Raw genomic sequence first — 13,331 nt, forward strand, 5'->3', positions numbered from 1 at the left:
CTCCTCGACGTCGCCGTCGACGCCCTCGACGGGGAGTGGGAGCGCTTACTGGTCTTCCTGCCCCTGGGGAGCCCCCCAGAGGCCTCAGTATGGGCCAAATCAGCCCCTCCAGACCCACCTGGTGCCTTCAGCCTTCTCTCCTCCAGAACTTGAAGCCTGATTTTCATTCTGTCCCTAAGGGTCCTGGCTGAGAACGAGTGGCAGATATCACAGTCTTCAGGCACGTGGGACTGGGGAAGGCAACCTATACACACCTTGTGTGGATCAGTTTTAGCCTTCTTTCTACCACATTCCGGGCACTTGTCGAACAAGCCAGGCATGTTGACAGTACCAGCTACTAAGCACTTGAAAAAGTGACAAAAATTGACAAAATCTCCAATAAACCCTTGAAAAGGGGAGAGCTTAATGCTCCAGGGTCCTGCTAGAAGGAGCCGGAAAAAAGAACTGAAAGTAAATGGGACCTGCTGGGCATTCTGGGATACTGGGGAAAGTTCTGGAAAGTTTTCTTAAAGGCACAGTATCCTGTTCTAAGCCACATAATGGCAGCCTATGGGGCTTGTCTGTCCTTTCCTTCCTCTCTATTATTCCAGAGGCTTTTGCTGGTAGAGGCAGGGTTTTTTCCTATGGGGAGAAAAACTAGACAGGCAGTGCTGTTTTGTGGATGTTGGTGGAATTCTAGTTGAAGTACTGGACAGTGTAGCCTGTGGGTATAGGCTGCATTATCTGTCTTTAAATTAAATTCTCTCTTAAAGGTGTATGCAGGTCTGCATGATTGGTCACCTTTTAGAGATTATTTTTTATTGCTCCGGGGTCCACGCACATGGGCGGGACTATTCACTAGATTATGACTATACACAGAGATCCCCTACTACAGAAGTATATTTACTTTTTCTACTTTGGATTTTAATAAATTGTAAACGGAGGAATACATGCCATAATTTTGAACAGACCTTTTAGATAAATGAAAAGGAAATACTTTCAATATTTCTCGCTCTGAAATTGCCAATTTATAGTGGTCCCACAAGCAAAGGGGGAAGAGATTGCAGTTGGCTTATCTACTGCATACACATCTCTTACAATATATGGTTTTTACAATATATGGTTTAGAGATCAATTTTGCATATTCATAAGGTCATGTTCAGACTGACGAGACTCTGGGAGGACAGCAAACCACTAGGGTGAAAAATAATTCAGTTGTTAATTCAGAGTCCTAGTAAAAAAAAGTTACCCAAGTGTAACTCTAGTTATTCATCATTCGTATTAAATGAACTAATGAATAATAGACTATTGTTTTATATAGCATCCAGGATGTGCACTCCAGTACGTTTATGCGTAACAAACAGCACTCCATAAAAGGAGAAATAAAGAAAACCGAAGCAAAAACCATTACCCTATGTCAGTCCATCACAATCTTGGGACAAACACAATAAGGAATCTGACCCACTTGCAGGTGATCACACACCCTTAAGGAAACTCTGAGCTCCATCCAAGCACTCGGGGGACAGCTCGTTGTCTCCAAAGGAGCCAAGCAGCTCGCTGACGATGATGTCGGCCTTCTCAGGGGCTGCCCAATCACGCATATCACCCGACACCACTGTGACCTGGCTGCCCCACTCCTCGAAGCGCCAGTTCTCCAGGCTGAAAAAAGGGCAACATTAAAGGGGAGAGGTAAGCACATACAGTGAAAGACGAATGATGTGCTAGTGTACGAGACAGTTTAGAAAGAATAGAGGATGCAGCGCATGCCAGGTGTTCACTCACGTCACAACAGCATTTGGATTCTTCTCCACAGCATACACCTTGATCTTACGGTTGGCCTGACTGGCTGCCCGGAGTGAAGCGTTCACCAGAGGCCCTCGGCCTGCTCCTAGAACCATGAGCACCCTGAAAACAGTAGGATGGAAGTCATTCTAGAATCCCAAATACAACAGGACAAAACTGGGTAACCTGCTGAGACAAAAAAGCATTGGCATAGCAAATAGGTCTCGCCTTTGGGACCTTATAAGTGTTTAGTTATCCAGCACAATATCCTTGGTGCAACAACATCAAGTGTTGCATGGCTAAACACTTATAAGGTCCCACAGGCGAGACCTATTGGCTATGCCAATGCTTGTTTTGAGTGAGTGGCTCGTGCAGGTATGCCACTGTGAGGTAGAGATGCTGCGAGTGCTTTTACAGGAGCCCCGTGACATTGCGCCTCTTCAAAATGTAACTTGGGTCTGGTGTAATACTTCTAGCCCTTATTGCCGTCTTCTCGCATCCTTAAATGTTCCATGTACAGCCGGGGTGTACACTCCTATTTCCCCTGCCCTCCAGTGACACTTTACCTGTCACTGGTGGTGGTGGACATGGACCTGGTGGTGGTGGACATGAACCTGGTGGTGGTGGACATGAACCTGGTGGTGGTGGACATGAACCTGGTGGTGGTGGACATGAACCTGGTGGTGGTGGACATGAACCTGGTGGTGGTGGACATGAACCTGGTGGTGGTGGACATGAACCTGGTGGTGGTGGACATGAACCTGGTGGTGGTGGACATGAACCTGGTGGTGGTGGACATGAACCTGGTGGTGGTGGACATGAACCTGGTGGTGGTGGACATGAACCTGGTGGTGGTGGACATGAACCTGGTGGTGGTGGACATGAACCTGGTGGTGGTGGACATGAACCTGGTGGTGGTGGACATGAACCTGGTGGTGGTGGACATGAACCTGGTGGTGGTGGACATGAACCTGGTGGTGGTGGACATGAACCTGGTGGTGGTGGACATGAACCTGGTGGTGGTGGACATGAACCTGGTGGTGGTGTTGGACGTGGTGGTGGTGGTGTTGGACGTGGTGGTGGTGGTGGACATGAACCTGGTGGTGGTGGACATGAACCTGGTGGTGGTGGACATGAACCTGGTGGTGGTGGACATGAACCTGGTGGTGGTGGACATGAACCTGGTGGTGGTGGACATGAACCTGGTGGTGGTGGACATGAACCTGGTGGTGGTGGACATGAACCTGGTGGTGGTGGACATGAACCTGGTGGTGGTGGACATGAACCTGGTGGTGGTGGACATGAACCTGGTGGTGGTGGACATGAACCTGGTGGTGGTGGACATGAACCTGGTGGTGGTGGACATGAACCTGGTGGTGGTGGACATGAACCTGGTGGTGGTGGACATGAACCTGGTGGTGGTGGACATGAACCTGGTGGTGGTGGACATGAACCTGGTGGTGGTGGACATGAACCTGGTGGTGGTGGACATGAACCTGGTGGTGGTGGACATGAACCTGGTGGTGGTGGACATGAACCTGGTGGTGGTGGACATGAACCTGGTGGTGGTGGACATGAACCTGGTGGTGGTGGACATGAACCTGGTGGTGGTGGACATGAACCTGGTGGTGGTGGACATGAACCTGGTGGTGGTGGACATGAACCTGGTGGTGGTGGACATGAACCTGGTGGTGGTGGACATGAACCTGGTGGTGGTGGACATGAACCTGGTGGTGGTGGACATGAACCTGGTGGTGGTGTTGGACGTGGTGGTGGTGGTGTTGGACGTGGTGGTGGTGGTGGACATGAACCTGGTGGTGGTGGACATGAACCTGGTGGTGGTGGACATGAACCTGGTGGTGGTGGACATGAACCTGGTGGTGGTGGACATGAACCTGGTGGTGGTGGACATGAACCTGGTGGTGGTGGACATGAACCTGGTGGTGGTGGACATGAACCTGGTGGTGGTGGACATGAACCTGGTGGTGGTGGACATGAACCTGGTGGTGGTGGACATGAACCTGGTGGTGGTGGACATGAACCTGGTGGTGGTGGACATGAACCTGGTGGTGGTGGACATGAACCTGGTGGTGGTGGACATGAACCTGGTGGTGGTGGACATGAACCTGGTGGTGGTGGACATGAACCTGGTGGTGGTGGACATGAACCTGGTGGTGGTGGACATGAACCTGGTGGTGGTGGACATGAACCTGGTGGTGGTGGACATGAACCTGGTGGTGGTGGACATGAACCTGGTGGTGGTGGACATGAACCTGGTGGTGGTGGACATGAACCTGGTGGTGGTGGACATGAACCTGGTGGTGGTGGACATGGACCTGGTGGTGGTGGACATGGACCTGGTGGTGGTGGACATGGACCTGGTGGTGGTGGACATGGACCTGGTGGTGGTGGACATGGACCTGGTGGTGGTGGACATGGACCTGGTGGTGGTGGACATGAACCTGGTGGTGGTGGACATGGACCTGGTGGTGGTGGACATGGACCTGGTGGTGGTGGACATGGACCTGGTGGTGGTGGACATGGACCTGGTGGTGGTGGACATGGACCTGGTGGTGGTGGACATGGACCTGGTGGTGGTGGACATGGACGTGGTGGTGGTGGACATGGACATGGTGGTGGTGGACATGGACGTGGTGGTGGTGGACATGGACGTGGTGGTGGTGGACATGGACGTGGTGGTGGACATGGACGTGGTGGTGGACATGGACGTGGTGGTGGTTATGGAGTTGGACGTGGTGGTGGTGGTGTTGGACGTGGTGGTGGTGGTGTTGGACGTGGTGGTGGTGGTGTTGGACGTGGTGGTGGTGGTGTTGGACGTGGTGGTGGTGGTGTTGGACGTGGTGGTGGTGGTGTTGGACGTGGTGGTGGTGGTGTTGGACGTGGTGGTGGTGGTGTTGGACGTGGTGGTGGTGGTGTTGGACGTGGTGGTGGTGGTGTTGGACGTGGTGGTGGTGGTGTTGGACGTGGTGGTGGTGGTGTTGGACGTGGTGGTGGTGGTGTTGGACGTGGTGGTGGTGGTGTTGGACGTGGTGGTGGTGGTGTTGGACGTGGTGGTGGTGGTGTTGGACGTGGTGGTGGTGGTGTTGGACGTGGTGGTGGTGGTGTTGGACGTGGTGGTGGTGGTGTTGGACGTGGTGGTGGTGGTGTTGGACGTGGTGGTGGTGGTGTTGGACGTGGTGGTGGTGGTGTTGGACGTGGTGGTGGTGGTGTTGGACGTGGTGGTGGTGGTGTTGGACGTGGTGGTGGTGGTGTTGGACGTGGTGGTGGTGGTGTTGGACGTGGTGGTGGTGGTGTTGGACGTGGTGGTGGTGGTGTTGGACGTGGTGGTGGTGGTGTTGGACGTGGTGGTGGTGGTGTTGGACGTGGTGGTGGTGGTGTTGGACGTGGTGGTGGTGGTGTTGGACGTGGTGGTGGTGGTGTTGGACGTGGTGGTGGTGGTGTTGGACGTGGTGGTGGTGGTGTTGGACGTGGTGGTGGTGGTGTTGGACGTGGTGGTGGTGGACATGAACCTGGTGGTGGTGGACATGAACCTGGTGGTGGTGGACATGAACCTGGTGGTGGTGGACATGAACCTGGTGGTGGTGGACATGAACCTGGTGGTGGTGGACATGAACCTGGTGGTGGTGGACATGAACCTGGTGGTGGTGGACATGAACCTGGTGGTGGTGGACATGAACCTGGTGGTGGTGGACATGAACCTGGTGGTGGTGGACATGGACGTGGTGGTGGTGGACATGGACGTGGTGGTGGTGGACATGGACGTGGTGGTGGTGGACATGGACGTGGTGGTGGTGGACATGGACGTGGTGGTGGTGGACATGGACGTGGTGGTGGTGGACATGGACGTGGTGGTGATGGACGTGGTGGTGGTGGACATGGACGTGGTGGTGGTTATGGAGTTGGACGTGGTGGTGGTTATGGAGTTGGACGTGGTGGTGGTTATGGAGTTGGACGTGGTGGTGGTGGTGTTGGACGTGGTGGTGGTGGTGTTGGACGTGGTGGTGGTGGTGTTGGACGTGGTGGTGGTGGTGGTGTTGGACGTCGTGGTGGTGGTGTTGGACGTGGTGGTGGTGGTGTTGGACGTGGTGGTGTTGGACGTGGTGGTGGTGTTGGACGTGGTGGTGGTGGTGTTGGACGTGGTGGTGGTGGTGTTGGACGTGGTGGTGGTGGTGTTGGACGTGGTGGTGGTGGTGTTGGACGTGGTGGTGGTGGTGTTGGACGTGGTGGTGGTGGTGTTGGACGTGGTGGTGGTGGTGTTGGACGTGGTGGTGGTGGTGTTGGACGTGGTGGTGGTGTTGGACGTGGTGGTGGTGGTGTTGGACGTGGTGGTGGTGGTGTTGGACGTGGTGGTGGTGGTGTTGGACGTGGTGGTGGTGGTGTTGGACGTGGTGGTGGTGGTGTTGGACGTGGTGGTGGTGTTGGACGTGGTGGTGGTGTTGGACGTGGTGGTGGTGTTGGACGTGGTGGTGGTGTGTAGTATACGTGGTGGACGTGGTGGTGGTGGATGTGCCACACACAAAAAAAAAAAGTCCCCAGAGTGTCACTCCGCCAGTAAAGCATCCAGGCCCCGCATGCACATCTGTCCCACTGCGTGCACGCTTGGAATCCAAATGGATTCCATAAGGCCCTTGCCATGGCGAGAGCAGCGCAAGCGCGCGGCTAACGCCAGGTGAGACCTAAACAGGTGTAAACCAGGAGTCTTTAACCTTTTCTGTAGTGAGAGCTACTTCTGCTTAAGGAAATCCCTGCTGAGCTACTTGCATATTTTATCACTGTAAAATAGTGATCACGTGTTAACATAACACTACAATGACCCTAACAAGGATTAATACTAGTGACCATCTAAGCATTCTAGGCAAGGTTAACCTAAATGCCAGGAAAACGCTTATCAATATTAAATGCATCAGAGTAACGAAATAACATTCAAATCATCACATGCACTGTCACACATAGGGCATACGTTACCAACCACAGGGGTGGCCCTAATCACCTGAACCAGGGGCGATCAATATCTAATCCAAACAATGGTTCAAGAAATAATTTACTAAACAAGTGCAATACGTACATACAAGTACATATTTATAAACAACCAACCCTAACAATAATAAAGTACTAAGAAGAGAGAATAGAGACCCATATACAAAATAATTAGCAAAAAAATAAACAAATGTATTACAATTAATATATACTAAAAACAGTTAAGACACAGGCGCTCAATACAATGTGCTGGTACAGTAAACAGTGTGTATTACAAACCAAACAAGTGGCAAATGAAAAAAATTTATCATACAGAGGGAACAACATGAAACAAACATAGAACATAACCACAGCAGGAAGTCTCCCCAACTCAAATTGAATTTTCACTAGGCTCAACTTTGAACGTGTTTTAGAATTGCAATATTTTGGCTTTGTCAGCATATTTGTTTTTGAAGATGCACATTTTTCTATCAAATACCACTTTTCACTTTGAGCAATCTAACTCAATTTTTGATGAGAAGACCTTTTCTGAAAAGAAAATGTTTGCATTTAATGAGGAATATGCTACTTACCAGTATGCATCTGTTTTTGGCATGTAGAGCTGCAGATCTACACACTTTTGCATAGATCGCCATCTGGTGTTGTATTGTATTGTATTGTAATTTGTAAAGCGCGATTGCTGCCCAAGGGCGTCCAAGCGCTAGAGTGCAGAGAACAGAGCTAGGGGGGTAACAGAGAATAAGATTTAGGTGGGCCTGGCAAATAGATAGGTCTTCAGTTGTTTACGGAATGAGAATAGGTTAGAATTGGACCTGATTTGTAGCGGGAGTGTGTTCCACATCTTTGCGGCATTTAAGGAAAACGACCTTCCTCCGGTCCTGGCTCTCCTTACTCTCGGGACTACGGCCAGGAAGGCCTCCGTAGACCGAAGGGTTCTGTTGGGATGGTATTGAGTAACCAATTTGTTAATGAGCGCTGGACCTGACTTCCAGGATGTTTGCAGTTTGTTTTTCCTCTTGGAAAGTCTTTGGAAGTCACGAGGTCGGTGACTCCTCCTTTGGATCGTATTGCGCATGGGCTTCGGCTCCATCCTCAGATTGTTTTTCGCCAGCAGGGAAAGATGGAGCGTAGTAACCACAGTGAAGAAACCCATGTGTGTTGTATCTAAAAAAGATAGACTGGAACAGATACAGGTAGCCGGGGAGGCGGGTGGGCGTGTGTAGATCTGCAGCTCTACATGCCAAGAACAGATGCATACTGGTAAGTAGCATATTCCGTTCGAGGCATACGAGCTGCAGATTACACATTTTTGCATAGACTATATAGCAGTTCCCAACCTTAGCGGCGACCACCAGTATCTGTTGCAGTGGTTTGAAATAATGTTTTTAGTACAGCCTGGCCCACACTAGCTTGTTGGTTGGTTTGCACATCTACACAATAGTGTTTAGTGAAAGTGTGCGGTGTTGACCATGTAGCTGCTTTGCAGATATCATCTAATGGAATGTTCCCTAGAAAAGCCATAGAAGCCCCTATCTTCCGTGTAGAATGGGCTTTAGGGGGAACGGATAGCGTTCGTTTTGCTTTGTGGTAGCAAGTCTGGATGCATTTTACAATCCACCTAGCTATCCCTGATTTTGAGATGGGGTTGCCCTTGTGTGGTGGAGAGAAAGAGACAAACAGTTGCTTGGTCTTTCTGAAAGGTAGTGTTCTTTGTATATAGTAAAGTAAGGCTCGTTTGACATCTAGCGTGTGTAGAGCTCTTTCTGCAACGGTCTGAGGTTGCGAGAAAAATACTAGTAATTCTACAGATTGGTTTAGGTGAAAGGGGAAATGACTTTAGGGAGGAATTTTGGGTTGGTACGGAGAACAACCTTGTTCTGGTGCATTTGAAGAAAAGGTTCTTGTATGGTAAGTGCTTGCATCTCACTGACCCTTCTAAGGGAAGTGATGGCTACAAGGAAAGCTGCTTTCCATGTGAGAAATTGCAGTTCCCATTTATGCAAAGGTTCGAAGGGAGGCCCCATCAGCCTTGTGAGAACGATATTTAAGCTCCACACAAGTGAAGGCGGTACTCTGGGGGGAATTATTCTTTTTAGGCCTTCCATGAAGGCTTTAATGGCAGGTACTCTAAAAAGTGATAGGTGCTGCCTGTTCTGTAGGTAAGGTGCAATTGCTGCGAGGTGTAGCCGAATGGAGGTATAGGCTAGATTACACCTTTGTAGGTGGAGTAAGTAGCATATGATGTGTTGTATAGACACGTCTAGAGGATTGATTGTGTTATTATGGCAATAAACAACATCTTTTCAACTTGGCAGCGTAGCAGGCTCTAGTGGTAGGGCGTCTAGCTTCTCTGATGACGTTCATACAGTCAGGGGGAAGGTTTAGGTATCCGAATTCTAGGATTTCAGGAGCCAGATCGCAAGGTTGAGCTGAGCTGGGTCCGGGTGTCTGATCGCTCCATGGTTCTGGGTTAGGAGGCATGGTGAGGGGTGTAGCTTTGGCGTACCACGGTGTCTGGTCCATGTTGGAGCTACTAGGATCAGTGGGAGGGAATGCTGTTGTAGCTTTTGCACCCCTAATGGAATTAGTGGGAGAGGTGGAAAAGCGTACGCAAATTTGCCTGACCAGTTCATCCATATTGCATTTCCTTTGGACAATGGGTGTGGGTATCTGGCGGCGAAGCTTGGGCATTTTGTGTTTTCGTGGGTGGCAAAGAGGTCTATCTGTGGATGCCCCCACATTTGAAAGAACGGATGAAGAACCTATGGGTGAAGTTCCCACTCGTGGATCTGTTGTGTCTGTCTGCTGAGCAGATCTGCCATGGTGTTTTGGACTCCTGGGACATGTTGGGCTAGGAGAAAGATTTTGTGTGGAATTGCCCATCTCCATATGCTCTGTGCTAATTGAGAGAGCTGTGGAGAGTGTGTGCCGCCTTGTTTTTTAATATAATACATGGCCGTCATGTTGTCTGTGCGAATGAGGACTGCCTTGCCTGAAATCCGTGGATGAAAGGATTTTAGGGCTTGAAAGATTGCTAGTAACTCCAGATGGTTAATATGGAGTAACTTTTGTTGAGGCGTCCATATGCCCTGCACTGTGAGGTGTTATAGGTGAGCTCCCCAGCCGGAGAGCGATGCGTCTGTTAGGATTATCTGTGGAACCGGGTCCAGGAACGGTCGACCTCTGGAAAGATTCGTGGTGTTCCACCACTGCAGAGAGCGATGGGTGCGACCGTCTACCAACACCAGATCTGTCAGTTGCCCCTGGGCCTGGTTCCATTGGCGCGCTAAGCACTCTTGGAGTGGACGCATCTGGAATCTTGCGTGAGGGACTATGAGAATGCAAGCGGCAATCATCCCTATCAGTTGCATAAACACTCTTGCTGGAAGGGAATGTTGAAGTACGAATTTTTGTCGCAAAGCCTGAATGCTTGCAATCCTGGCCTGCTTTTGAGGTGTGTATGATGGCACAGAGGTATTGTTTTATATGGGATGGTGTTAACTGAGACTTTTTGTTGGATTGTAGTGGCGGTGTGGTGTACACATTGGTTGTATGAAGTGGCCTTTATCAGCCAGTCGTCCAAGTATGGGAAGACGTGAATGTGCTGTCTCCTGAGGTGTGCCTCCACTACCGCTATGCGCTTGGTGAACACCCGTGGTGCTGTTGTGACTTCGAATGGGAGCACCTTGAACTGGTAGTGTTTTCCGTCCACTACAAATCTGAGGTACTTTCTGTGAGCATGGTGTACTGGAATGTGGAAGTATGCGTCTTTCAAGTCCAGTGTGGTGAGGCAGTCGCTCTGGGAGAGGAACGGAAGCACCTGCTGAAGCGTTACCATGTGAAAATAGTCTGAGTGTATGTATGTGTTTAGGGACCGGAGATCTAGAATAGGTCGTAGAGTCTCGTCCCTTTTTGGTATTAGAAAATATAGGGAGTAGACCCCTAAATTTTGCTGATTGACGGGAACTTGTTCTATTGCCTGTTTTTGTAGGAGGGAGATTACCTCCTGCTTTAGTAATGTGGACTGTTCTTGTGACATTGGGTGTTGCCTGGGTGGAATGTCTGGGGGGGGGGGGGATGTTAATTCCAGGCAGTATCCTGACCGAATAATTTGAGTCACCCATTTGTCTGAGGTGATGGTCTCCCAGACATGAAGGAAATTTTAAAGTCTGCCCCCGACCTGAGTGGGATGGTCTGGAGGGGCGTCATTGGGTAGGCAGTGTGGCAGAGCGGACGGTATTTGTTTTGCCTCTGCCCTTATTATTGTTGCCCCTATAGCCGCCTCTTTGATAGCCCCTTGTGAAGGTGGACTGAGTGGGGGATTTGTAGGAAGTGAACACGTTATCTGAGGAGTAGCCTCTAGATGTACTCCGAAAGGAAGAGCGGCGAAAAGAGCGCCTATGAGGGTGTGACTCAAGGCTCCCATGGACTTTGCCGTATCGGTGTCCTCCTTCATTTTTTCGAGGGCCTCATCTACCTTTGGGCCGAATAGGTGTTCCTGGTCAAAGGGATGATTCAGGATGGAGGCTTGTACCTCTGGTTTAAATCCTGATATTCTTAGCCAAGCATGGCGACGGAGGACGCTAGTATTAATGGCCCTGGAGGCTGTGTCTGCTGCATCTAAGGCACAGCGTATAGAGGTGTTAGTTATTGTCTTACCCTCTTGAATTAATTTATTGGCCCTAGTTTTATGGTGCATTAGGTTTTCCAATTCATCATAATGTGCCCTATTGTATCTGGCCAATAGCGCTTGGGTGTTGGCTATACACCATATATTGGCTGCCTGTGACGCAGTGCGCTTTCCTGATGAGTCCAGTAGCTTTGACTCTTTGTCAGGTGGTGGTGCTTCGCCTGACGCCTGGGAATTTGGTCTTTTTCGTGCAGTGGAAACCACTAGGAAATCTAGTGGCGCTGGCCCTTTGATATAGGCGGGATCTGTGGGGGCAGCTTTGTATTTTTTCTCTATGCGTGGGTTAATGACCCTGGCCCTAAATGGGTCTTTAAAAACCTCTGGCGCATGCTTTACCACTCCCTTAAGCATAGGTAATATGGAGGTAGACCTATGTGTGGTATCAAATGTGTCGAGGAGGAAATCCTCCTCCACTGGGTCAGTGTGCAACTCCACCCCGTGATAGTGTGCCGCCCTTTGAAGTAGATGGTGGAACCCTAATGAGTCTTCCGGTGGAGATGGCCTGGAAGGGTAAAGGTCATCTTGTAGGACGTCGGGAATATCTGGGTTATTGTAGTCGTCCCATGGGTCTGGGGATCCTGTAGGGGTGGGGTCTTGGGGCACATCCCCTATATCGTGATATGGGTCCCCCTGATCATCATCGTCTGGAGACGGGGTCGGAGAGTGATGAGGTGGGGTGGAGAAGGTGGAGAAGGCGGCGGAGGTGGAGAGGGTGGGAGAGGTGGGGAAGGTATTCTGAAAGGAGAGGTAGCAGAGTCCTTCCTCTTTGGAGGTGGAGGCAGAGCTGGTTTGTCCAAATGTCTCTTTTTGGAAGAGAGTGCCAGATGTCCAGTTTTTGGATCCCTGGTGAGAGTTTTTTGTAAGGGATCCGGTGTAAATAGTTACTGTGACAATGTGTGGTCCGTCGGCGCCGAAGTTTTCGGGTCAATGACTTTTTAGGCTTGTCCGTGCCAGTTTGCTTAGCACTGGGCTTGGGAACCTCAGATTTCTTGATCGGCGCCGAGATGGGCTTCGGCTTGGAAGTGTCGGTGCCGAGGGCCTTGTGGGGTTTGGTCGGTACCAAAGATGGCGTCGGTACGGAAGCGCTGGGTTTCGACCCCGAGGTCTTCGGTGCGGAGCTCTGTGTCGAGGTAGAGGCCGGTTTCTTTTTCGGTGCCGAAGTGTGTTTCTCGGCACCGCTGGCAAGCAGACTGGCTCGAGCCCGAGCCGCCAGAAGGCTTACTTGGCTTCTTAACCGGGCCGGAAGGTGGTGTGTGTGAAGCAGTGTCTCTGGTCTTGCTTAGGCCCGGAGGCAAAGTCGTGACCGAAGCCTTTTTGGGTGTTGGCGCGGGTGCGGGGGGGTAATAGTACTCACGACCCTCTGCGCCGGAGTGATGTCTTCCACATCTGAGTCGTCGGCCTCGGAAGCACTGACTAGGTACTCTTCGGTGCGCTGCTGTCCCGGGTCTTCGATGTCGTCTCCGAAGATATCGACTGGAACGGAGGTCGAGGAGTGTGCCATGTTTCTTCTGGCTCTTCGGTCCCGAATAGTCTTTTTCGATCGGAAAGACTTACAGGCCGGACAGTCTCGAGCCTCGTGTTCAGGGGAGAGGCAGAGGTTGCATACCTCATGAAGATCGGTGGGGGGGGGGGGAATTCGGACCCACAGCGAGGGCACTTCTTGAATGGAGTTCTTTCCATCAGCCGGGACCGGAGCTTGGGTAGGCCCGAAGGCCGCCGTCGACGACTAGAACCGAAGATTTGACGATGAGAAGGTCCGTTGATTTGAGGAGATCGCGATCGAAACAATACCGCGATGTGAGGTGAGGATTCTGCTTCGATCGTCTAACTGGATATTTGGAACCGGAGCGCGAAGATTACATCCGAGCCCGATGGCGGAAAA

At 51.0% G+C, this 13,331-nt stretch overlaps 1 protein-coding gene across 2 annotated transcripts in view; it reads right to left on the bottom strand.

Annotated features, from left to right (window-relative positions):
- LOC146839017 (protein arginine N-methyltransferase 5-like) overlaps window positions 1-13,331 on the bottom strand; it is a 162,385-nt gene that overhangs the window by 59,997 nt on the left and 89,057 nt on the right. For both annotated transcript variants that reach the window (XM_085603051.1, XM_085603052.1), the window contains 2 exons: window positions 1,762-1,884; window positions 1,463-1,638 (listed from right to left, as the gene is read on the bottom strand). In XM_085603051.1, the coding sequence (XP_085459177.1) occupies window positions 1,463-1,638; window positions 1,762-1,884 (299 nt within the window). The remainder of the gene's footprint in view (window positions 1-1,462; window positions 1,639-1,761; window positions 1,885-13,331) is intronic.

This window comes from Triturus cristatus, chromosome 4_2 (assembly GCF_964204655.1).
Source record: "Triturus cristatus chromosome 4_2, aTriCri1.1, whole genome shotgun sequence".
NCBI lineage: Eukaryota > Metazoa > Chordata > Amphibia > Caudata > Salamandridae > Triturus > Triturus cristatus.